At 50.4% G+C, this 24,762-nt stretch overlaps 1 protein-coding gene across 2 annotated transcripts; it reads right to left on the bottom strand.

The window, feature by feature from the left end:
• On the bottom strand, positions 1-24,762 carry SPEF1 (sperm flagellar and cilia associated 1). 2 transcript variants are annotated; one of them, XM_026722652.2, is made up of 8 exons: positions 24,574-24,762; positions 22,524-22,635; positions 19,782-19,938; positions 16,514-16,576; positions 9,480-9,528; positions 5,322-5,388; positions 4,076-4,187; positions 1-2,975 (listed from the first exon to the last, which is right to left on the bottom strand). In XM_026722652.2, exons 1-8 carry the CDS (start codon positions 24,683-24,685, stop codon positions 2,868-2,870), a joined length of 780 nt encoding a protein of 259 aa, XP_026578437.1. In that variant the 5' UTR covers positions 24,686-24,762; the 3' UTR covers positions 1-2,867. The 2 variants fall into 2 exon arrangements, with proteins under 2 accessions (XP_026578437.1, XP_087791836.1); XM_087935710.1 differs by lacking the exon at positions 16,514-16,576.

Genomic DNA, 24,762 nt, shown 5'->3' with positions numbered 1-24,762 from the left:
TAGGTTTAAAGCCTTTAATGCTGAAAAACAGATGGAAATTACCTTTAGAGAAGGAAGCCGTGGGATCGTACAGAAAAATAGCGCTGGCCCCACGCAAAAGCAAGCTAATTGGACCCGTAACTGCATTGCCCAGAGGTTTTGCAATTGGTAAAACCCAGCTAAAAACCGTCCTCTGCTGTCCACTCAGGGTATTACACCTTCTGGCTTTTTTTTTTGGTTTTTGTTTTGTTTATCTTATTTTTGTTTTGTTTTTCTGGCACGCGCCGAAGCTCGAGGCAGCCTCACCCCCTGCAGAAATCTCTCCCTCCTTTCCCCCCGCTTAGCCGGGATAAATAAGCATTTGGAAGCATAAGCCAGTCCGTTTTTTCCAGAGTTAACCTCGATTCACACGGACGGGCTGGAGATTTGTAGTGTTCGGGCTGTTCCCCGAGACCCTTTTGCAGGAAAAGAGACCCCCCAGAGGTCATCCAAACCATGGCTAGACCCTTAGTTACGATGGCCCAAACGATAACTGATAACTGAACCCTGAGAAGTGTGTGGCAACGCACAAAACCTACATCCTCCTGAACTCAGTTGAAGGCACCTGAGGATACTTTATGCAGGGCCACGTAGGAGTAAAGGATGGGGCCCGTGCAGAATTAAGCCACAAGGATTCACGGGAGGATCCTGATGGAAGCAAAAGGTGTATAGAAGGCACTAGGTGGGGAAGAAATCCAGTATCCCAGGAGGAAATCGTGGGATAATTTGAAAACAACCATCATTAGAGGTCTATGTCCTACAAGGGACCAGCGGGACAGCTTGTTAGATCTTGGCTAATCCGGCTTTGAGGAATGATTCAGAGCTCCAATACGTGTTGCACTCTTCTCCTTTCATCTTTGTGTAGACCCCCAAAGTGAGCGACTTCATTCTCAACTCCACCCCACCCCCAGGGCGCACCCACTTCTCCAAGTAAGGTTTGAGATTCTGGAAGGAGGTTCCTAAGGTGGACCATTCACTCCTCTCTTCTAAGGACTCCCTTCCTCCTCTTCCTGTGGAACAGAAGTGCTAGCAACAGCAACAACTGTTGTGGGAATGTTCACACCTCGTGCTGGCACCGCAGCGAGGTCATCCTTTGGAAAGTGCCGAGGGTTGACAGGACGACTTCCTGCCGGATGTGCAAATCTCAAATTGGATTGATGAGCTTCTCAGAGGGGGGGGGGCTCTTTGGGAAACAGGAGGAGAGAAGAAAACGAGATGGCCACAAGATCGAAGCAAGGCTTGTCTTCCCGGAGCTTCCATCCTAAACCGTTCCAGATGACCAGTGGAGCCTGGGTCAAACTCTGGCGGCCTCCTCACTCCGTACAGTGTTCAAAGGCACTTTTAATGGTCCAGATGCTGGGCCCGCCTTATGCCCAGCACCGCATGCGCACGCACACACACACACACACACACACACAAATTCTCTTCTTAGGTTTCGAAGGTGGAGATGGAAGCAACCACCTCCTATCTTGGAGATTCAGGGAAAGGGGTGAGGCAAAGAAAAGGCGAGTCCACTCTTCGGAGGTCAACTCCTAAGCAATGGTGCTCATCCAGCGTCACTGTGTGAATTTGGGGGTGTGTGAAAAACCCATGCGTAGGCTCACACGGGCAATCCCGCCCCATATTTCGCTCCTGAGCTCTACAGAGGGGGGTGGGGGGAGAGGGGGAAGAGCATCTTCTCTGGGACAGGCCTTGATTCGTCTCGTGGACACACAACACACCTCAGTCTGTGTCTTCACAAGACACCCGCCTGCCCGCAGGAAGAAGCCAGGTTGGGAAAGGGTGGGTGGGTTCTGGTCCATTGGGTCTGTGCTAGGGATGGTGCATGCAAGATCAAAAAAAAAAAAATCGAGAAAGGCAGCGGAGGTCACACCAAAGCTTCGAAGCCCACGTTGATGTTGGAGGACCTCAAGAAGGTACGCCCAGGAGATGCCTCCAACAGGTATTCCCCAGCTGGAACTGGGGAGGGCGAGGAAGGCGAGCCATGGGACCGTCTCAGGTGTCTGATGATGGGGAAGGGAGAATTAGAGGGTCCAGAAATAGCCTCCTGGCTAGAAGCGACCTAGAAGGAAGGGTAGCGGGACGCCAACCCACTGGAGAAGGACATTCCTGAATCCTTGTATTAGTTGGGTGGTGCATTTCCTAGAGACGACGCGATTCCTCTTCACCCACCCAACCAGGATTTTCCTTCCCTTAGACTTCGGAAGAAAGGGAGGAGGAGGAGGAGGAGGAGGAGGAGTTGTTCCCCTTGGGTCTTTCTGAACTTGGTTGTTTTCCTGTAGATGTTTCATGACCCAACTAGCGAACAGCATCAATACTAGGAGGAGGAGGAGGAGGAGGAGGAGGAGGATCCAAGCCAACTTCTGGCTTTCTAACAGAGCCAAATCCTGGCTAAGGATTCTACTGTTCCCGATGTTCTTCTTAGATGCCAGAAAGTTCATATAAACCATTATTGTGGCTTCCTTGCCACGTTGGCTAGAGAGAGAAGCTGGAGAATTTTGTCCTGGGGTCTCCTGCCACGATGGTGCCTGGAGACGGGGACTGGAAGGACCTGGATTCTCCTGAGCTCTCCTGGAGAAAGGGGCCAAACCACTGGACGTCACCCGGCCTTCTTTCCTTTGGATACGACCTCTCCTGGGCTGGGATGAGCTGGGCTGGGCTGGGCCTGCTGGCCGGGCTAAAGGTTGCCCTCTGAAACCTGAAGGCCTCCACGGAGAGTCTTCTCCCAACATCTCAGCCGGGCTGGAGGACTGCGAAGAAAAGCGATGGGCGCTCAAAGAACCGGAGGGGAGCCAGCCTGGCACGGCTGGAAATGGCCTGGAGAACCGCAGCTGGGAGGGGGAGGGGCTTCACTTCCGCTTGGGGTCCGCCTGCTGCAGGCGCCGGGAGAGATCGTCAATCCGGACGTTCTTCAGGTGCAGCAGGTGTTCCAGTCGGCGGATTTTCATCTGCAGAATCTAAGAGGAGAGGTTGCAGAGGGTCTTGGCTGAGCAGGGGGTTGGACTAGAAGACCTCCAAGAACCCTTCCAACCCTTGTTATTCTATTCCATTCCATTCTGTTTTGTTTTGTTCTGTTCTACTCTATTTCTATTCTGTTATGTTCCTATTCTATTCTATTCTATTCTGCTCCATTTCTATTCTGTTCTGTTTGGTTCTGTTCTGCTCCATTTCTATTTTGTTATCTTCCATTTCTATTTTATTCTATTCTGTTCTGTCCTGCTCCATTTCTATTCTATTCTGTTCTGTTCCATTGCTATTCTATTCTGTTCTGTTCCATTTCTGTTCTGTTCCATTTCTGTTCTGTTCCATTTCTGTTCTGTTCCATTTCTGTTCTGTTCTGTTCTGTTCCATTTCTATTCCTTTATCTTCCATTTCTATTCTGTTCTGTTCCATTTCTATTCTGTTCTGTTCCATTTCTGTTCTGTTCTATTCTGTTCCATTTCTATTCTATTCTGTTCTGCTCCATTTCTATTTTTTTATCTTCCATTTCTATTCTGTTCTGTTCCATTTCTATTCTGTTCTGTTCCGTTTCTGTTCTGTCCCATTTCTATTCTATTCTGTTCTGTTCTGTTTTTTTTTCTGTTCTGTTCTATCCTATCCTATCCTATCCTATCCTATCCTATCCTATCCTATCCTATCCTATCCTATCCCAATCCAATCCAATCCAATCCATATTCTTATTTTTCTGTTCTGTTCTGTTCTTTTTTTTTTGTTCTTATTCTGTTTCTATTTCAATTCCATTCTAATTTCCTCAGAAGCAGCGGCTCAAGGGACCAAGGCCCCCATGGCCCCTGAAAACTCGGGGGGGGGATGGTGGCCTTCCTCAGCATCCTGCCCTCAACAAGGGTGGGGAAGCTGAGAGGGTCACATGACCCACAAGATAATGGGGAGAGGGAGGTGGCTGAGCCAAGCCCCCCACCCGGCCATCAGTGGGTGCCAGAATGGAATAGAATAGAATAACAAGAGTTGGAAGGGACCTCGGAGGTCTTCTAGTCCAACCCCCTGCCCGGGCAGGAAACCCTACACCACTTCAGACAAGATGCATTCCTGCCCTCACCTGGATGGTCTCCTGGGAAGCCAGCAGCGCCTGTTCCCGCTCGGCCAGGTGCAGACGCAGGTTGGCATCCGTTTGCAGAGGCACTGGGTACCCCGTCTGTCCCTTGAGACCCCTGCAAGTGGAAAAGGGTTCTGTCATGCCCCTGTCGGAGTCTGAACCTGAGGAGGAAGACGAACGGATGACAGGGAGTGGGAGTGTGGCTCCGTTGGCTGTGGAGGAAACTGGGGAAGGGCAAAGTCCGGCTGGGCAGAGCAGGGAAGAGGTAGAACAAGGGAGAGGGAGTTCAGAGGAAGACCCAGGCCCACCCCCTCTTCATCCTAGGGCACGCAGGGAGGAATGGAGAAGGGAGCAACGTGGGTTGCATGGCTTACAGGGGTGGAAAGGGCCCTAATTCCCTTCATTAGCCACACCTGGGAATGAGGGTTTAAAAGAGATGCATGCTGAGTGCGGTGCCTACTGGGAACAAACGTGAGTTTACCTTGGGTTGGCTTTGGTTATCTGTGTTTCTGGCATCCTCCCTGGATTGAATTACTGCCGTGCCTTCAAGTCTGGAATTCCTTCTTCTGCCCTGCCAAACTAATTACCTCATTTTGCCTTGATTGGACTTATAGTTACAGTTTTTGTTGACCACGTTTTGGATTTGATTCCCTGCAGCCAAAAACTGTTCCTGAGAGAGTTTTTCTCCAGCCCAGAAGGTAACCAGGACATTGGGGGCAAAGTTGGAGCTAATAAAGGGACTTCTATGGATTATCTGACTGTGTTGCCTTTGTGCCACACCCGTCTGGGTCATCACACGTTCGTTTAGTGACCGTTCGAAATCACAACAGCACTGAAAGAAGTGACACGGCCGTGTTTCACACTTATGACCATTGCAGTGTCCCGGGGGTGGGGGTCATGCGATCCCCTTTTGTGACCGTCTCGCAAGCAAAGTCAAGGGGGAAGCCGGATTCACTTAACCGGGGTTACTTCCTTAACAGCTACAGTGATTCACTTAGCGACGGTGGCAAGAAAGGGCGCAAAGCGGGGCAAAACTCACTTAAGAACTGTCTCGCTTAGCAACGGAATTGGGATCGTATGTCAAGGGCTGCCTGTATTCCGCAGCTCTGATTTCCCTGGGCTGCAATTCAACAGGGCAGAAAAGGATAAAAGTGGCTCCTCCAATCCCCCCTCACACATACACCCGCTGGATTTGGGGGGCCAGAGGTTCAAAGACACCTACCTGAAGAGGGCAACCTCAGGTACTCACCTTTCCAAGCCAGGAGTGTCCTTGGTGTAACCTCCGGTGCTGTTGGGCTTGGACTTCGAAGTGTAGCCTGTGAAATGCCAGAGATTAACGGGGGACCCCTCCCTAAAAGGTCCATTCAAACCCCCACCCCCATCTATAAGTCAGAAATCCCTGTGGACTCCTCAGTCGTTTGTCTGAAGTGGTGTAGGGTTTCCTGCCTGAGCGGCGGGGGGGGTTGGACTAGAAGACCTCCAAGGTCCCTTCCAACCCTGTTATTCTCTTCTCTTCTCTTCTCTTCTCTTCTCTTCTCTTCTCTTCTCTTCTCTTCTCTTCTTTTCTCTCCTCCCTTCCCCTCCCTTCCATTTCATTCCTACTCTACTCTACTCTACTCTACTCTACTCTACTCTACTCTACTCTACTCTACTCCACTCCACTCCACTCCACTCCACTCCACTCTCCACTCCACTCCACTCTATTATATCCTATCCCATTCCATCCCATTCCCATTCCACTCCACTCCACTCAGAGCTCCCTGCTTCTGGACCCTCTTTAGAGCCTTTAAAGGGTCCCTGGTGATCTTTTTACTTCAGACACACATTTATTTATTTATTCATTTATTAAATTAGATTTTTATCCTGCCTTTATTACTTTTATAAGTAAATCAAGGTGGCGAACCAACCTAATATTCCTTCCTCCTCCTGTTTTCTTCACAACAACAGTCTTGTGAGGTGGGTTGAGCTGAGAGAGGGAGGGGCTGGCCCAAAGTCCCCCAGCTGGTTTTCATGCCTAAGGAGGGACTAGAACTCACTGTCTCCTGGTGATTGGCCCAAAGCCATCCAGCTGGTTTTCATGCCTAAGGCAGGACTAGAACTCACTGTCTCCTGGTGCTTGGCCCAAAGCCACCCAGCTGGTTTTCATGCCTAAGGCGGGACTAGAACTCACTGTCTCCTGGTGCTTGGCCCAAAGCCACCCAGCTGGTTTTCATGCCTAAGGCGGGACTAGAACTCCCTGACTCCTGGTGCTTGGCCCAAAGCCACCCAGCTAGTTTTCATGCCTAAGGCCGGACTAGAACTCACTGTCTCCTGGTGCTTGGCCCAAAGCCACCCAGCTGGTTTTCATGCCTAAGGCCGGACTAGAACTCACTGTCTCCTGGTGCTTGGCCCAAAGCCACCCAGCTGGTTTTCATGCCTAAGGCCAGACTAGAACTCACTGTCTCCTGGTGCTTGGCCCAAAGCCACCCAGCTGGTTTTCATGCCTAAGGCGGGACTAGAACTCCCTGACTCCTGGTGCTTGGCCCAAAGCCACCCAGCTAGTTTTCATGCCTAAGGCCGGACTAGAACTCACTGTCTCCTGGTGCTTGGCCCAAAGCCACCCAGCTGGTTTTCATGCCTAAGGCCGGACTAGAACTCACTGTCTCCTGGTGCTTGGCCCAAAGCCACCCAGCTGGTTTTCATGCCTAAGGCCGGACTAGAGCTCACTGTCTCCTGGTTTCTAGCCTGACGCCTTAACCACTAGACTAACTGGCTCATTTGTTGCAACATTCCTCAAACAGACACCACCTTCGTCCATCCAGCATGGCACCTGCCATTCCCGATACAAGAGGATACGGGTGTGTAAGAGCTCAGTTGTATTGCCATAACACACTCAGCCCCCAACCCACCAACCATGGAGTGGCAAGGGCGACTCAAACGAACGACGGCGTGTGTCCTGACCCCCCACGTTAACCACGGTTAGCGTGTACCTTGGTTGGCTTCGGGAAGGTGCGCTTGCTTTTATCTAAGCTCGATCCGTTACATTTCAGGTTCTTGGCATAACGTCGGAAAAGACGGGATGGGGCATCCCTCGAGGGATGGCCCCAGTCAGAATTTCCAGGGCTTTGGTTGTTAAGTGAGCCGTGCCCCAATTTCACGGCCATTTTTGCCCACGGTGCTCAAACCAATTCATTCCGGCCGTTAAGCGGATTATTGCAATCTGGCTCCCCGTTGATTTGGCTTGCCAGAAGGTGGCTGGGAAAGTGGCAAATGGCGGTCACGAGGCCCTGGGATGGCAACTATCCATAAATACATGCTGATTGCCAGCTAACCAAATTTGGGTCACAGGACAGAGGGATGTTGCAAGAGTCCTAAAAGTCCCCCTTTTTTCCCCAGTGTTGTTGCAACTGTGAACAGTTGCTAAATTTGCAAATGATACAACAGGGTTGGGACTCATCTCCAGGAGGGATGAGCCTGCCTACCGAGATGAGGTGGGCCGGTTGCTTTCGTGGTGTGGAGACAACAACTTGGTCCTCGACACCAATAAGACCAAGGAGCTTACAGTGGACTATAGAAGGAACAGATCAGACATCCAGCCCTTGCTTATCAACGGAGACCCAGTGGAGCAAGTGGCCAGTTTTAAGTTTCTGGGTGTTACCCTAAAAGAGCACCTGACTTGGGGGGCTCACCTTGCAGCCCTGGTCAAAAGGGGCCAGCAGAGATTAGACTACATGAGGCTTCCCAGGAAACAACAACGGGATGGAAAACTGCTGGTGACCTTCTACCGTTGCACCATAGAGAGTATCTTAACTTACTGCACCTGTGGATGGTTTGCCAATTGCACAGGGGCAGATAGGACAGCGCTCCAGAGGGTTTAATGTCATTGCCCAGAAGATCATGGGTTGCCCTCTCCCCTCTTTGGAAGAGCTTTATAGCTCCCGCTGCCTTAAGAAAGTTCAAAACATTCTCAAAGATCCGTCTCATCCTGGGAACCCTTTTTTTGAACTGTTACCATCTGGCAGACGGTGTAGGATAATAAAAACAAGGGCAAATAGGCTGAAAAATAGCTTCTATCCCATGGCAGGAGCTCTTTTGAATTCTGCTGTATAGTGCAGTGTCGGTGTGGTGTCGGGGGTTTTCGGTTTTATGTGTGGAGTGTGAAGGATGTGTGTTCGTGTTTATTTTCATGGTCATGATGTGCACTGAAGATGGTGTTTGATTTCGTTGTGTGAGGTGCAATGACAATATACTAAACTAAACTACACTACACTACTCTACACTCCACTAAACTACACTACACTACACTGCACTACACTACTCTACACTCCACTAAACTCCACTCCACTCCACTGCACTACACTACTCTACACTCCACTAAACTACACTACACTACACTACTCTACACTGCACTACACTGCACTACACTACACTAAACTACACTACACTACACTACATTACGCTACACTAAATTACACTAAACTACACTACACTAAACTACACTACACCACACTACACTAAACTACACTACACTAAACTACACTACACTACACTGCACTAAACTAAATGAATGACTGAGAGCCAGGGACTACCTGTATTCAAGAACCAGGTTAAACCTATTATCTGAATGCCTCCATTGAAGGAGAAGAAAGCATTGCGGCTGGCAGGGGGGGGTTCATCCTAGCTTTGCTCACCCTAAAACTTCACCCATGTTATGGCCTGTTGGTTGCCAGCCCCTCCAGGAGCCAAATCAGAGGAGGAGGAGGAGGAGGAGGAAGAGGAGGAGGAGTCAGGATCAGCATCGGGGCAACCTGAGAGCTCCGAGGGGGAAGAGGGAATGGAGCTGGCAGAGAGAGAGAGAGAGAGAGAGACAGAGAGAGAGAGACACAGAGAGAGAGAGAGACAGAGAGAGAGAGAGAGAGAGAGAGAGAGAGAGAGAGAGAGACAGACAGACAGACAGAGACAGAGATAGAGAGAGAAAGAGAGAGAGAGAGACAGAGACAGAGACAGAGACAGAGGTGGAGCCTAGGCTGTCCGTCAGCCCTCAAGTGGAGAATCAACAGCTCCCAGGCCTGGAGGTGACTGATGAGGAAGAGGAAGAACAGCTGGGTCCAGTGCCTGATGCGTGGATGCACAGAAGGCAGAGGAGAGGAGAGCAGTGGAAATCTATGGGCCGGTCCTTGGGACAGAAGAGCCACTGCTGCTACCCTAGCTCTGGGGATAAAAGGCAGGGGGTGGAGGTGAATAGATGCGACAGACAGCTAATTCATCTCCCTGCTGGACAGACTTGTCAGCCTGCGGTGAGGGAGAAACTTTTGGCTGGGATTGGCGGTATTCCGAATAAAGGAATCTTTTCTGAGTTCACGTCAGAGGGCTTGTCGTGTTTGGGGAGCTGGGTCAGAACAGCCCACCTTTGCTCTTTGAGCCTCACCTGTTTCCATGTAGTTGTTCTCTTCCACAATGGCGCGCATGCCCAGGTCCTGTTTCAAGAAAGAGGGAGAGAGAGGCTTGCACGTCCGAACGCTACGGGTCCCCCTCCTCTTTCCCTCCCGGCTCCTTTTTCTCAGCCTGCCATTCTGGAGAGAGTCTCCTTGCAGGAGCAGGGAAGTCACAGAAACAGACCAGTGCCCTGCCTGCGTGGAAAGCCTGCGAAGGCACAGAGGCCTGGAAGCGCCTGGGCTTGTGGACCAGAGTGGAGATTTCAGGACAGCGATTGCTTCCAACGGAAGGGGGGTTTATTTTCCCTTCAGGCTGTCCTTGATGTATGGCAATTGAGCCCAACGTTTCTGTTGTCGAGCGAGACAGTTGCTGAGCGAGACAGTGGCTAAGTGAGCTTCCTCACCACAATTCTGAAGCCAATCACCGCCATTTGTTAAGTGAGTCAGATGTTCCATTAAATGAATCTGGCTTCAATGACTTTGCTTGTTAGAAAGTCGCCGAAGGGGAATCGCGTAACCCTGGGGCACTGCAACTGTCGTAAGTACATGCCAGTTGCCAAGCATTCTGAATTTTGATCACGTGACCACGGGGACGCTGCAATGGTCGTAAGAGAGAAGAAAATGGTCATAAGTCTCTTTTCTCAGTAATGTTGTAACTTAGAATGGTCGCTAAACAAAGGACAGAAACCCGAGAGCTGCCTAGGTCTGAGGCTCTGTCATGCCCTTGTTGGAATCTGATTCTGAGGGGGAGATTGAGCAGCTGACAGGGAGTGGGAGTGTGGCTCCATTGGCTGTGGAAGAAACTGGGGGAAGGACACAATCCGGCTGGGGATTCAGAAGAAGACCCAGGGCCAACCCCTCTTCATCCTAGGGCACGCAGGGAGGAATGGAGAAGGGAGCAACGTGGCTTACGGGAGAGGAAAGGGCCCTGATCCCCTTCATGGGCTGCAGCTGAGAAGGGCAAACTGTGCATGGCAAAGTTGCTGGAAACAAAGCGTGCATTATCTTTGTCGAGGCTTATCTGGGTTTTGGCGTCCTCCCAATGGTGGATGCTACATTATCTTTTGGAAGTCTGCAATTTTTATCATCCTGGCCTGTCGTGTTAAGTACTTCAGCGTGGTTTGTGTTGGTTTTTTTAAAATTTCTAATCATCTTTACTTTGGGTTCGGACTGCATTTACTCCCTTCGTAGACTGTTTTTGTAAGAGTTTGATCTCCAGCCGAGGATAACTGGACATTGGGGGCCAAGTTGGAGACATTAAAGGGAATTTATCTACTTTGGTGACTTCGTTTCTTTTGTGCCACACCCCGGGTCATCACAGAGCTCCTGCAGAGGAGTGGAGACAGACACTGGTCTGGGGTCTCCATTAGGGAGACCTCCTGGAAGTCATTGAGGGTTGAGCTCTCCTTGAGGGACCCCTTCATTTCTTCAGCTCAGCCAAAAGACAGCAGCTGGTCAACTTCGGGTGGTCTTTCAGAAGCTAAGCAGGGTCAGACCTGGTTCGGTTTTGGAAAGGAGGCCACCAAAAGACACCAATTCTATTGGCTAAACTAATCAATAAAATTTTGAAAAATCTCAGAAAAAAAAACATGGTGGTAAGTCAAGGACTGGCCACCACGAAATAACATGGCTCTGTCTGTTGGAAGTCAAGATTCTTCCTTTTTCATGTTTCCTTACCAAACCAGAGATCCTCATCAGTGCTAGTGTCACTGACAACCTCACACTGGACTGATGAGGTTACCTGGTTTGGATAACAAAACCTGTGCGAGAAAACAATCCCATTCAGACAGCGCCAAGGACCTTCAGAACCATCTACGGAGATGCTCCGTCATCCAGATCATGGCTGTCCCCAAGGCGATTTTTCAAAAGACAACTGGACTTTCTTGACCAATAAAGGGAAATATTTGTAGCTCAGGGTTGAAATGAATGATTGGAAGTTGGAAGCAGAGGTAGGTATTCAGCCACTTTGGACCAGTTCTGGAGAACCGGTAGTGGAAATTTTGAGTCGTTCGGAAAACCGGCCAATCCCACCTCTGACTGGCCCCGCCAACCCCATCTCTTCTCTGCCTCCCATTGAGTCCCAGCTGATTGGCTGGGTCTCCTTTGGTTGCCCTGCACAGGAGAACGGAGCTGGAAAGCAGGTTAGTGGGGTGGGGAGGGAAGGGGGATTTTGCAGTATATCCTTCCCCTGCCACGCCCACCAAGCCACGCCCACCAAGCCACACCCACCAAGCCACACCACACCCACCAAGCCACACCCGCAGAACCGGTAGTAAACAATTTTGAATCCCACCGCTGTTTGGAAGGGACCTTGGAGGTCTTCTAGTCCAACCCTCTGCTCAAGCAGTAGACCCTACATCATTTCAGACAAATGGCTGTCCAATCTCTGCTTAAAAACCTCCAGTGATGGAGGACGCACAATTCCATCCGTTTAATTGCTCTCACCATTCAGGGAATTTCTCCCGGGTCCTAGTTCTTAGTTGTGATGTTAGGAACAAGGCTATTCGGTGAATCTGGTTTCACCACTGACAAACTAAGTAATATCGTCCGGGTTAGACTAGCTAGACCAGGGGTCGCCAACCTTTTGGACCGAGGGACCACCAAAATCATGATTTCAAATCCCACGGACCACTAATATGGATTTTGGCCAACAGTGGTTTGCTATGTTGGTGGGAAAGTCAGCCCCATATTCCAGAGCTGCAAGAGTCACAGGACTGGCCCCTTTGGCCATCCCGGAGCAGCTGCTCCTCCACCCAGGTGCACCGGCCTGCCATGGACTGGAGGAGCTGCTGGTCTTAGCTTCCTACTTCCAGCTTGCGTGGCTCTACTCAAGGTAAGGTTTGCGTTTGGCCGAAGGGTGGGGGCCGGAGTGTGGCGTGGGCGGCACAGACTTGTGTTCCCACACAGCCTGGATTAATTGCTTTGTGGGGAGTGCTTGGCAGGGGGAAACATTTCTCTGCAGACCACCAACATTTTCTCGTGGACCCCCCAGTGGTCCCCGGCCCACTGGTTGGTGACCGCTGAGCTAGACTAGCAGTCATGATGTGACCTACTTGGGGTAACGAAACGTCTGAGAGAAAACAAGCCAGCGCAGAGACCACCAAAGAGTTTCTTGAGTTTTCCTAGAAGACGTTTTGCTGAACTGAAGAACCGAAGAAGCTTCTTGGATGAGAAGCGAAACATCTTCCAGGAACAACAAAGGATGTTTTTCAGCTGCCTTTTGAAAACACACCTTTGTGACCAGATCCTCCCAGGCGACAAACGCCGTGGTTCAACTTTTCTTCCTTAGGTTCAGCTCAACTTCTAGCAAACATCTGCCTTTTATTCTGAGGTTGGGACCCACGGATAACCGGTGGCTCCACCAATGACCTGCCTTTGGCTTATCCTTGGTTTACATAGGGCCTCTTTTTGCTCTCCTCCTGGTGGACCACAGGTGTGTTTCCTTCTCAGTCAGCAGGAAGCTTTGCGAACTCTCCAACCCCAGTGGTGGTTAGATGGGATCTCCAAGGAGATTATCAACCCTTTGGGGAATCTTTCGGCCGAGGGTGTTTATTTCAGAGCAAAACAACGGATCTCTCTCTTCTGCCACTCACACGGCATCCTGCTCAACGTAGTCCTTCCTCGGCTGATATTTTTCTTTTCTTTATTCCAACCAAGCTCAGCTCCAAATCTAAAGCTACACTTGGAGCTTCTAAAGGGGTGGGGCTTCAGATTGGTAAGAAGTCAACGATCACTAGTCAGCATAACTCAACGTACCAGGGGTGTGATTCAATCGGTGTAACAACCAAATGGGTGAGCGCGTGCTTTGCACCCGCACAGCGGGGTTGTTACGGACCTTCTCTTGCAATCCTGCAGACTCTCTGTGTGTTAAACCAGTGGTTGCCAACCAGTGGGCTGAGGACCACTGGTGGTGTGCGAGAAAATTTGGGTGGTCCGCAGAGAAATGTCAACCCCAAAGCAATTAATCCAGGCTGCGCGGAAACACAAGGCTTGCGTTGCCTGCATTGCGAACAACACGAGTTAGTGAGGGGAGGGGGGAAAGGGCGGAGGGGGGGAACTTGCCCCACGTGCCCCACATACCTTGCCTGGCCACCGGGCTGCTCCTTTCCACTTCTTTCTTCTTCTGCTTTTGGCTGCACGCAAGGAAAGCAGCAAAAGTCTTTCTTTCTCGCCCCCAAACTCTGCCAGAAATGAGTCTTTGGGACCCCGCAAGGCCTCCTGCTCCAAGAGGCTGCGCTGGTGTGACAAGTCTCACAAAGACTCATTTCTGGCAGAGTTTGGGGGAGAGAAAGAAAGACTTCTGCTGCTTCTGCTGCTTTCCTTACATGAAGCCAAAAGTCTCTCCCTCCCTCCCTTCCTCCCTCCCTCCCTCTCTCTCTCTCTCTCTCTCTCTCTCTCTCTCTCTCTCTCTCTCACGGAGCTGCATACAGTATCCTGCAATCCCAAATAAAAAATGTTTGATTGGTAGGAATACGAGGTGGGGAATTTTCCTGCAGACTTTTGGGGGGAGTTTTCCCAGGGTCTCTGGTCCACGGGATTTAAAATTATGAGTTTGGTGGTCCCAGAGATGTAAAAGATTAGTGACCCCTAGACTAGAAGACCTCCCAAGTCCCTTCCCGCTCTGCTATTATTCTATATTCTAAACGCTGTTACTCACTTAACAAGGTGTGACAAGAAAGACGGGGCAAACATTACTTCACAACAGTCTTTCTTGGCAACCCAAAATTTGGGGCTCCCTCATTGTGGACATAAATCAAGGACTATAGGGCATGGGCCACCTGGATTTCAGGACCCTGGAGAGTTCTACCTGTAAGTCTACGTTGCCTCGTCCTGCCCAATGCTATAATGAATACCGCCAAGACCGAAGGACGTTGCAATGTCATTTCTGATGCAACGCACAACGGCAAGTATCATCCTTTCCTCACCGCTGTTAAAGGTCCATAAGATGGTGTGGCAGTCCGAGCGGCAACTACAGACACAACTATTTCCCTGGCACTTTACTTTCTGCTAAATACACGTCTTACAACAGTTCATTTGGCGAGCGTGACAACGATGCTGAAAAAAAAAAACCCTGACTTTTTCATATGACCATTGCGTCATCGCCAGAGTCATCTAATCAAAATTCGGATGCTGGGCAACTGACTCGTACTTATGACAGTCGCAGTGTTCCCGGGGTCACACGATGATCCCATTTGGCAGACCAGGAAAGTCAAGGGGAAAGTGGGGTTCCCTTTAACAACCGGGTCGCTAACTTAATAACTTGCAGTGATTCACTTAACAATGGTGGGAAGAAAGGTTGTGCAATGGGGCCAAACTCACTTCACAAGTGTTTCAGTTTACAATGGAAACTTTGGACTCAATTGCCGTCGTAAGACAAGGACTACTTGCATTGGTCCAGGTCAGGGAGGGGTCTCCAAACTTGATAACTTTAAGACTTGTGGACTTCGACTCTCTGTGCTGGCTGGGGAATTCCACGAATTGAGGTCCACATATCTTAAAGAATGCTGGCTGGGGCATTCTGGGAGTTGAAGTCCACCCCTCTTAAAGCATGCTGGCTGGGGGATTCTGGGAGTTGAAGTCCACTCCTCTTAAAGCATGCTGACTGGGGGATTCTGGGAGTTGAAGTCCACCCCTCTTAAATCATGCTGGCTGGGGGATTCTGGGAGTTGAAGTCCACCCCTCTTAAAGCCTGCTGGCTGGAGGATTCTGGGAGTTGAAGTCCACCCCTCTTAAAGCCTGCTGGCTGGAGGATTCTGGGAGTTGAAGTCCACCCCTCTTAAAGCATGCTGGCTGGGGGATTCTGGGAGTTGAAGTCCATCCCTTTAAAACATGCTGGCTGGAGGATTCTGGGAGTTGAAGTCCACCCTCTTAAAGCCTGCTGGCTGGAGGATTATGGCAGTTAAAGTCCACCCTCTTAAAGCATGCTGGCTGGAGGATTCTGGGAGTTGAAGTCCACCCTCTTAAAGCATGCTGGCTGGGGATTCTGGGAGTTGAAGTCCACCCCTCTTAAAGCCTGCTGGCTGGGGGATTATGGCAGTTAAAGTCCACCCTCTTAAAGCATGCTGGCTGGAGGATTCTGGGAGTTGAAATCCACCCCTCTTAAAGCATGCTGGCTGGAGGATTCTGGGAGTTGAAGTCCACCCCTCTTAAAGCATGCTGGCTGGGGGATTCTGGGAGTTGAAGTCCACCCCTCTTAAAGCCTGCTGGCTGGGGGATTATGGCAGTTAAAGTCCACCCCTCTTAAAGCATGCTGGCTGGAGGATTCTGGGAGTTGAAATCCACCCCTCTTAAAGCATGCTGGCTGGAGGATTCTGGGAGTTGAAGTCCACCCTCTTACAGCATAGCTGACTGTGGTGTTCTGGGAGTTGAAGTCCACCCCACTTAAAGCCTGCTGGCTGGAGGATTCTGGGAGTTGAAATCCACCCCTCTTAAAGCATGCTGGCTGGGGGATTCTAGGAGTTGAAGTCCACCCCTCTTACAGCATAGCTGACTGTGGTGTTCTGGGAGTTGAAGTCCACCCCTCTTAAAGCATGCTGGCTGGAGGATTCTGGGAGTTGAAATCCACCCCTCTTACAGCATAGCTGACTGTGGTGTTCTGGGAGTTGAAGTCCACCCCTCTTACAGCATAGCTGACTGTGGTGTTCTGGGAGTTGAAGTCCACCCCTCTTACAGCATGCTGGCTGGAGGATTCTGGGAGTTGAAGTCCACCCCTCTTAAAGCCTGCTGGCTGGAGGATTCTGGGAGTTGAAGTCCACCCCTCTTAAAGCATGCTGGCTGGAGGATTCTGGGAGTTGAAGTCTACCTGTCTTAAGGTTGCCAATTTTGGAGATTCCTGGTCCAGGTGTGACCCTTCGAAGGAACCCTTTCCCCCTCCTCTTAAAGCCAGCAGCACCTGTGAAGAGCAGCCCCGCCCAGCCCCACCTGTCTCGTGGCTTGGATTCAGACAGACAGACAGACAGACAGAGGTAAAGCAGCAAGGTGTATCTCCGGTCAGGTTAAAAAAAGGTAGATGGCAAAAGGTAGAAACCTGGGGCTTTGGAGTCGGGAAGGAACAAAGGCTGCAGGAGCCCAGAGGAGTTGGTGGCCGGCCCTGGAAAGAAGCAGAGGAGGAAGGAAGGAAGGTATAAAAAGAAAAGAAAAAAGAGAAGGGAGGAGTACGTTTGCCATTATTCCCTCCCCCCCACCCCCCCATCAGTCCTTCAGGCTGGATTCAGAGGTGCTCCTCAATTGGGACCCTTCGGGACCATCCCTGATACCCCAGTCGATTCGTAGCTTGACTACTGCAACAGTTTGTACATGGGGCCGCCCTTGGAGACGACTCCCCCGAGCTAATATACACGTCTGAGGCGGAAACAGGGCCTCCTGGTTTCAAGGAATGGATCAGAGGTGGGTATTCAGCCGGTTCAGACCAGTTCTGGAGAACCAGTAGCGGAAATTTTGAGTGGTTCGGAGAAAACCGGCCAATCCCACCTCTGACTGGCCCCGCCAACCCCCATCTCTTCTCGGCCTCCCCGTTGACTCCCGGCGGATCGTCTGGGTCTCCTTTGGTTGCCCTGCCCAGGAGAACGGAGCTGGAAAGCAGGTGAGTTGGGTGGGGGAGGGAAGGGGGATTTTGCAGTACATCCTCCCCCTGCCACGCACACCAAGCCACACTGACAGAACCGGTAGGAAAAAATTTGAATCCCACCACTAGCATGGATCCCTTGGGGGGGGACGGGGAATCTCCATGGATCCCCTGCTCAGGTGGGGGTCATCTCCTCTATCTACTACGGGAGATCCGGGTCGAAACCAAGAGAGGCGAGACCTCAGGCCGAACGTTGCCCCCGTGTTGTGTTTCGGCATATAGATTTGAAGGGCTCGCACCGCACGATAGGGAGAGTCCTCGGCTTACGGTTTTTCATCGAGCGGCCGTTCAAGGTTGAACCGCGCTGAAAAACCGTGACCGAGGACTCGGTTTTCACACTTAGGACCGTTGCGGCATCCTCAGGGCGGGGAGGGGGCTGCTGGGGGTTTCGCAGGGGTCCGGGAGAGCCCCCTAGCTAAGATTCTGCGCAGTTCGGAGAACCCCTCCCTCCAGATCCCACTCCTGGCTGGCCCCGCCTACCTTGCCCCTCCCCTGAGTCCGTACGTGGCCTGTTATGGATGCGAGGAAGTGCAGGGCACAAGCAGAGACTCTGGGAAGGCCAGAAATGGGCCCGTTTCCAGCTTCCAGAGATCCTCCAGAGCCCAGGGAGGCCATTTTTGACCTCCTGGAGGCTCAAGGAAAGCCTCCGGATTCCGGGGAAGGCAAAAACGCCCGCGCCCCCCTTGCAGTGGTGCAGGAGGCCAACTAGGCCACGCCCACCCTGGCCATGCCCACCCATCAACCGGGTTTACCCCTTGCTAAAATGTTTGAAGCCCACCCCTGTCTCAGGTTCGCGTGATCCAAATTGGAACGTTTGGTAACGGACCATCGTCGCACTGCCCCTCCCCCCCCCGGGGTCGCGCGATCCCCTTTTCGCAACCTTCAGACACAGGCAACGTCCAGGGGAAAGCCTGATCCACTTAACGGCCATGTGATTAACCTCATCAGCCACCGTGATTCACTTCACAGCCGTGGGCAAGAAAAGTCGTGAAAGGAGACCAACCTCGCTCAACAAATGGAAATTTGGGGCGCTCTTGGGGTCGTAAGCCGAGGACTACCTGTTTTCATAAAATCCTTGGCTTTTCTGCCTCCAGGAACTGGTGGGTTCCTGGTAAGGATCAACCAACCAGGGAGAGAATCATACCCTGCCCTTGGCAGAGAGGTTTTGCAAGTGACTTGCCATCCCTCGTGACCCAGCCTGCTGGTTAGGTTGGAGAAGAGTGATTATTGGGTGGACTATGCAAGGACAAGACCTCAGGAGGTCAACGTCTACTCAATTGCAGTAAAGTTGTAAGACGAGGACTACCTGCATTGGTCCAGGTCAGGGAGGGGTCTCCAAACTCGGTAACTTTAAGATTTGCGGCCTTCGAACTCTCCATGCTGACTGGGGGATTCTGGGAGTTGAAGTCTATCCCTCTTAAAACCTACTCGGTGGGCGATTCTGGGAGTTGAAGTCCATCCCTCTTAAAGCCTGCTGGGCAGGGGATTCTGGGAGTTGAAGTCTATGCATCTTAAACCATGCCGGCTGGGGGATTCTGGGAGTTGAAGTCTATCCCTCTTAAAACCTACTCCGTGGGGATTCTGGGAGTTGAAGTCTATCCTCTTAAAGCCTGCTGGGCGGGGGATTCTGGGAGTTGAAGTCTATGCATCTTAAACCATGCCGGCTGGGGATTCTGGGAGTTGAAGTCCATCCCTCTCAAAACCTACTCAGTGGGGATTCTGGGAGTTGAAGTCTATCCTCTTAAAGCCTGCTGGGTGGGGGATTCTGGGAGTTGAAGTCCATCCCTCTTAAAACCTACTCGGTGGGGGATTCTGGGAGTTGAAGTCTATCCTCTTAAAGCCTGCTGGGCAGGGGATTCTGGGAGTTGAAGTCTATGCATCTTAAACCATGCCGGCTGGGGGATTCTGGGAGTTGAAGTCTATCCCTCTTAAAACCTACTCGGTGGGGGATTCTGGGAGTTGAAGTCCATCCCTCTTAAAGCCTGCTGGGCAGGGGATTCTGGGAGTTGAAGTCTATGCATCTTAAACCATGCCGGCTGGGGGATTCTGGGAGTTGAAGTCCACCTCTCTTAAAGCCTACTCGGTGGGGGATTCTGGGAGTTGAAGTCTATGCATCTTAAACCATGCCGGCTGGGGGATTCTGGGAGTTGAAGTCCATCCCTCTTAAAACCTACTCGGTGGGGGATTCTGGGAGTTGAAGTCTATCCTTCTTAAAGCATGCTGACTGGGGGATTCTGGGAGTTGAAGTCTATCCCTTTTAAAACCTACTCGGTGGGGGATTCTGGGAGTTGAAGTCTATCCTTCTTAAAGCCTGATGGGTGGGAGATTCTGGGAGTTGAAGTCTATCCCTCTTAAAGCCTGCTGGGTGGGGGATTCTGGGAGTTGAAGTCCACCCCTCTTAAAGCCTGCTGGGTAGGGGATTCTGGGAGTGGAAGTCCACCCCTCTTAAAGCCTGCTGGCTGGGGGATTCTGGGAGTTTAAGTCTATGCATCTTAAACCATGCCAGCTGGGGGATTCTGGGAGTTGAAGTCCACCCCTCTTAAAGTCTGCTGGGCAAGGGATTCTGGGAGTTGAAGTCCACCCCTCTTAAAGCAAGCTGGCTGGGGGATTCTGGGAGTTCCACATCAAGTTCAAAGCTTACTCCACTGACCCTCATCCAAACTCTACTGACCTGGTAAGAGGTGCTTGACATCTTGGCTTGCTTCTGCTTCTCCTCAATCTTCTGTCTCAACGGCATCAGCACCAACTCCACCACGCCAGGGGTGCACTGCGCAATCTTCCGGACGATGTCTTCGGGAATGGAAAAATTCAATTTGCTCAACACTTTCCTGAAAAAAGAGGCGTGGAACTGAGCAGGTGAGTCCACACACACACAACCCCCGCCCAGGGTCACTGGTGTGTCCGGGATTTGACACACCCAGAAAGAGGCGGGTGGAGCCCCTCGCCCTACGACAGAGATCATGGCCCATTTGGGAATAAAAAATATATATTTAGCACAGGTAGTCTTCGACTTACGGCTACCCACCGAGCCCCACATTTCTGTTGCTAAGTGACTCCTTTGTTGAAGGAATTGTGACCATGTCAGCGGTGGGATCCTACATATTCCACTACCGCGTGCACCCAGTGTACATGCACCTAATGTGCGCGCCCAGCTTTCCCCACACCAGCTGAGGCCTGCGGTGCCAATCCGCTGAGAAAAGAAAGAAGAGAAAAAGGCAGGGTGTGTGTGTGTGAGAGCCAATCCTGCCCTTTCCTCTTCTTTCTACTCTCAGCTGATCGTTGGAGCCTTTTTTGTTTTTACTACCGGTTCAGTTGAACCGGTCCAAACCGGTAGCATAATCGCCTCTGAGCCACGTCCTTTCTTGCCACGGTTGTGACTGCAGTTGATAAATTCGCATCACAGTTGTTAAGTGAACCTGGCTTCCCCCATGGCATTGCTTCTCAAAAGGTTGCAAAAGGGGATCGCGCGGCCCCGGGGGGGGGACACTACGACCGTCGTAAATATGAACCAGTTGCCAAGCACCGGAATTTTGATCCGGTGAGCATGGGAGATGCTATAAGGGCTTGTTAGAGTGAACAATGGTCCCAAGTCACTTTTCTTCAATTCGGTTGCAACTTTGAACGGTCGCTAAACGAACTGTTGTAAGCTGAGGACTACCTTTTCCCCTTTAACTTTTTAAAAATTAGTTTATCAAAGTATAAAAGACAAAGGGGGAAGAAAAAGCATGGAAAAGTAAGAGGAGAGGGAAGGGAAAAGATGGAATGTGGTGTAATGAGAGAAGAAAAGAAAAGAAAAAGGCCCTGACACCTGACTCTCTTTAGCACAGTAAAACCGCAACTTTTTGCTTTTACACAATAGCATATGCAAGCCATTTCTAGAACAATAAGCCTATCTAGTTTACAAAAGAAAAATCAAAATTTCATTTCCCCTCCCCACTCTCCATTGTAAGCACAAAAGCCGGAAGCAGTTTCAAAATAAAGAGAGAATTAAATATATTCTCTTCTTTGGGTAAAAGAATCAGTTTAACCATCTCTGCTTCTCTTTGCTGTGGGGGATAATATATCATTCATCTATCTATCTATCTATCTATCTATCTATCTATCTATCTATCTATCTATCTATCTTTGGTTATTTGGGTTTTCTCCCGCATAAAATTGGAAGTATTTTGGCGAAGTTTCGATGAAATCTCATTCGTCATTTTCAGGCTTGTGTCTTCAGCTTTTTGTGCTTCTTGGAGTAATGTAAAGTAAAAACATTACTCCAAGAAGCACAAAGCCGAAGACACAAGCCTGAAGATGATGAATGAGATTTCGTCAAAACGTCGCCTAGATACTTCCAATTTTATGTGGGAGAAAACCCGAATAACCAAAGATCCACATACAAATACCCATGAAAACCTCAGAAAATAAATAAATATATATATATACATACATATATATACATATACATATACATATACACACACACACACACACACACACACACACACACACACACACACATATATATATATATATATATATATATATATATATATATATATACACTCACATTTTCAAATCTAGTCAATACTATTTTATAAACTGGAGTATTATTCAGCCTTGCTGAAAGAACCTGAGGACCTGCGTTTACATACGTACTCATTTTATACATACAAAACTAAGGACTACCTGAGTGTGAATAATGAATACTCATATCAATATTCACACAGAGAAGAGGGTTACACACATTGTTGGCAAGGCAGGTCCCCAGGGACAACAGCCAATCTCCATCAAACTAGGGTGAACACTAGTATTCTCACCAAGGCTTCAGGGACCGTAATTACACACAGGCTTATTTTAAAAACAAGTCTTGTTTTATTGCAATGCTAGGAATTATTTTCATTCCCAGTTGGCAATGAATCTCAAACAGTCCCTCGAGATAAGCACCCACCATTCTTTCTTGGGAAGTGCTGCCAGTAACAGAAGTATCAAATGAACTAGAAAAGAAACCAACCGAAGTACAAAGAGCTTCAAGAATGAATCTGAAGCAAACGAACGACTTTGCTTCCTGCAAAGGTTTTGTCATCTTTGCCTGTCCTTTACACCTTATGGAAGGAGCAATCACCTCCCAGCCTTACTCCCAAATCGCCCCCTTTTGTTTCATCTGCTCTTGCCTTCTAGCAGCTCTGCGCACACGCGCACTGGGAACAGGCTCCCCTTGTTCCTCTGCCTCGCTGCTGCCAGACTCCGAAGGCAGCACCCCACTCCCAAATGATCCTGGCCCCATTTCTGCATCGGATGCAAGATCCTCATCTGAGTCCTCTCCAGACTTCTGGACTGGTCCCCGTTCTTCCCCACTGTATGATTCCACTGCCGTCTGCACAGGCTGCCGGCGAACCACAACAGCTGGCTTTACCTGTAAACTACTCACCTGTTCAGGTGTCCCCAGTTGGAGAGCTTCTGTTGGGTGGAATTAGCTGGAGCATAATTGTGCATTTCCACCATTTTGGGAAAATAAAACTTCACCACCTCGGCCACCAGAACTGGATGGGCAATAAAAAGAAGGAAGTCCTTGACATACAACTGGAATGGAATCCGCCCAATTTATGCTTGCTGAGTGAGACAGTTGTTAAGTCAACTTTGCTCCATTTTACAACATGTCTTGCCATCGTTGTTAAGGGAATCGCTGCAGTCATTCAGTTAGGAACACGGTTGTTAAGTGAATCTGGCTTCCCCACTGACTTGGCTCATGAGAAGCGATGACGTGATCTGGGGACACTGCAACGGTCATAAATATGAGTCCATGTCTGAATGTTGATCATGTGACCATAGGGATGATTGTTCTGACCAAGGCTTCCCGAGACCATAATTAAGCACACGCTTAGTTAAAACAATTCTTGTTTTATTTCCATGCTGGGAATTATTTTCATTCCCAGCCGGTAATGAGTCTCAAACCATCCCTTCGAGATAAGCACCCACCTTTCTCTCCTTTGAATTGCTGCCAACAACTAGAGCGCCAAATGAATTATAAAAAACCAACCGAAGTACAAAGTCCACATAGAGCTTTAAGGATTAATCCAATCAGAGGGAACGACGTTGCTTCCTGCAAAGGTTTCGTCACCTTTGCCTGTCCTTTATATCTTATGGGAGGGGCAATCAGCTCCAAGCCTTACTCCCAAATCGCCCCTTTTGTCTCAGCTGGTCTTCTAGCAGCCCTGCGCACACACGCACAGTGAACAGGCTCCCCTTGTTCCTCAGCTTCGCTGCTGCCAGACTCCGGAGGCTCCGAAGGCAGCACCCCACTCCCAGATGGCCCTGGCCCTATCTCTGCCTCGTCCGAGTCCCCTCCAGACTCCCGGACTGGTCCCTGTTCTTCCCCACTGTCCAATTCTGTTGCCATCTGCACAGGCTGCCAGCGAACCACAACAATGATGCAATGGTTGTAAGTGTGAAAAACGGTCATAAATCATTGTTATCAGGGTTGTTGTAACTTCAATAAGTCACTAAATGAACTGTTGTAAATCAACACATACCTATACAGTTCATTTAGTGACCGTTCAAAGTTACAACAGGCCTGAAAAAAGTGATTTACGACCGTGTTTCACACTTACGACCATTGCAGCCTCCCCGTGGTCAGGTGATGAAAATTAAAAAGCTTGGCAACTGGTCCCAGTGTCCCAAGGTCACGTGATCCCCTTTTGCGACCTTCTGACAAAGCAAAGACAATGGGGGGGTGGGTTTTAAGCTGGATTCACATAACGACCGGATTAGTAACCCATTGACTGCAGTGGTTCACTTAACAACCGAGGCAAGAAAGCCCGTAAAATGGGGCAAAAGTCACTTAAACAAATGCCTCCCTTAACAAGAGGAAATTTGGGCTCCATTGTGGTCGTAAGTCGAGGACTACTGCATTCCCACCCTCCCTTTGTCCTCATTCAACACTCCTCAACTCCATGAGTGGACTTCAACTCCCAGAATTCTCAGCAATGGCAAAGCCCACTGGGGAATTCTAGGAGTTGAAGTCCATAAAGCAAGTTTGGGAGACCCTGTCGAGTTCTTTCAGTGCAGTGACCTGCGGAGTTTCTGGAGCTTGTAAGAACTCCTGAGGGTCCCACGGGGGTCTTTCCCATCGCTTCAGGCCCTGCCCCCTGCCCGAGACCCCCTCCCCCTCCTGCACAGTTGCTTTCTCAGGGCTCTCTACCCCAAGGAAAATCCACTCCATCCCCTGACTGGATATTGGTAGTGGGTGAAAGGGGACAGCCCCCCCCCTCACCAGGCTGCTAAAAGGGGAGGGGGTCTCCAGGGGGCCTCTGATTTCTGCAACAGTTGAGGGGGCAACCGTCCCCAACCGGGCGCCCTCCGGAGAGATGGGGGGGGGAGGAGTGGAAGATGCAGGGAAAATGGCCATTTCTGGGAGGGCGCCCAGTTGGGGATGGCTGCTTCCCAGACTCACGCCCCCTCCCTCCCCCCAAACCCCAAACCTCCATCGCTGAAGTCGCGGGTGATGTTCCTCTTGGGGCGGGAGAGAGGGATGGCATCCACCCAGCTGTAGAGGTCATTGAGACTCTCCTCGTCCAGGTCACCGTGGGCCATGGTGTCTTCTTCCCCGGGCCTGCCACGCTCCTTCCTAGCCAGCAGGGCTGGGGGCGGCCATATTGTTTGTATGGGCA

Source organism: Pseudonaja textilis, chromosome 6, assembly GCF_049901715.1.
Source record: "Pseudonaja textilis isolate UNSWEBS1 chromosome 6, rPseTex1.2, whole genome shotgun sequence".
NCBI lineage: Eukaryota > Metazoa > Chordata > Lepidosauria > Squamata > Elapidae > Pseudonaja > Pseudonaja textilis.
The sequence above is the reverse complement of the archived record's forward strand: the minus strand, read 5'-3'. Positions and strand labels throughout refer to the sequence as shown.

Excerpts from the sequence above, each read along its gene's own strand:
- SPEF1 (XM_026722652.2), bottom strand. The coding sequence starts at position 24,685 with ATGGCCCACGGTGACCTGGACGAGGAGAGTCTCAATGACCTCTACAGC. Across the intron at positions 19,939-22,523 it reads AACTGGGGACACCTGAACAG|GAAAGTGTTGAGCAAATTGA; the intron begins GTGAGTAGTTTA and ends CTCTTTTTTCAG. Across the intron at positions 16,577-19,781 it reads TGTCAAGCACCTCTTACCAG|GGCCGGCCACCAACTCCTCT; the intron begins GTCAGTAGAGTT and ends GCTTCTTTCCAG.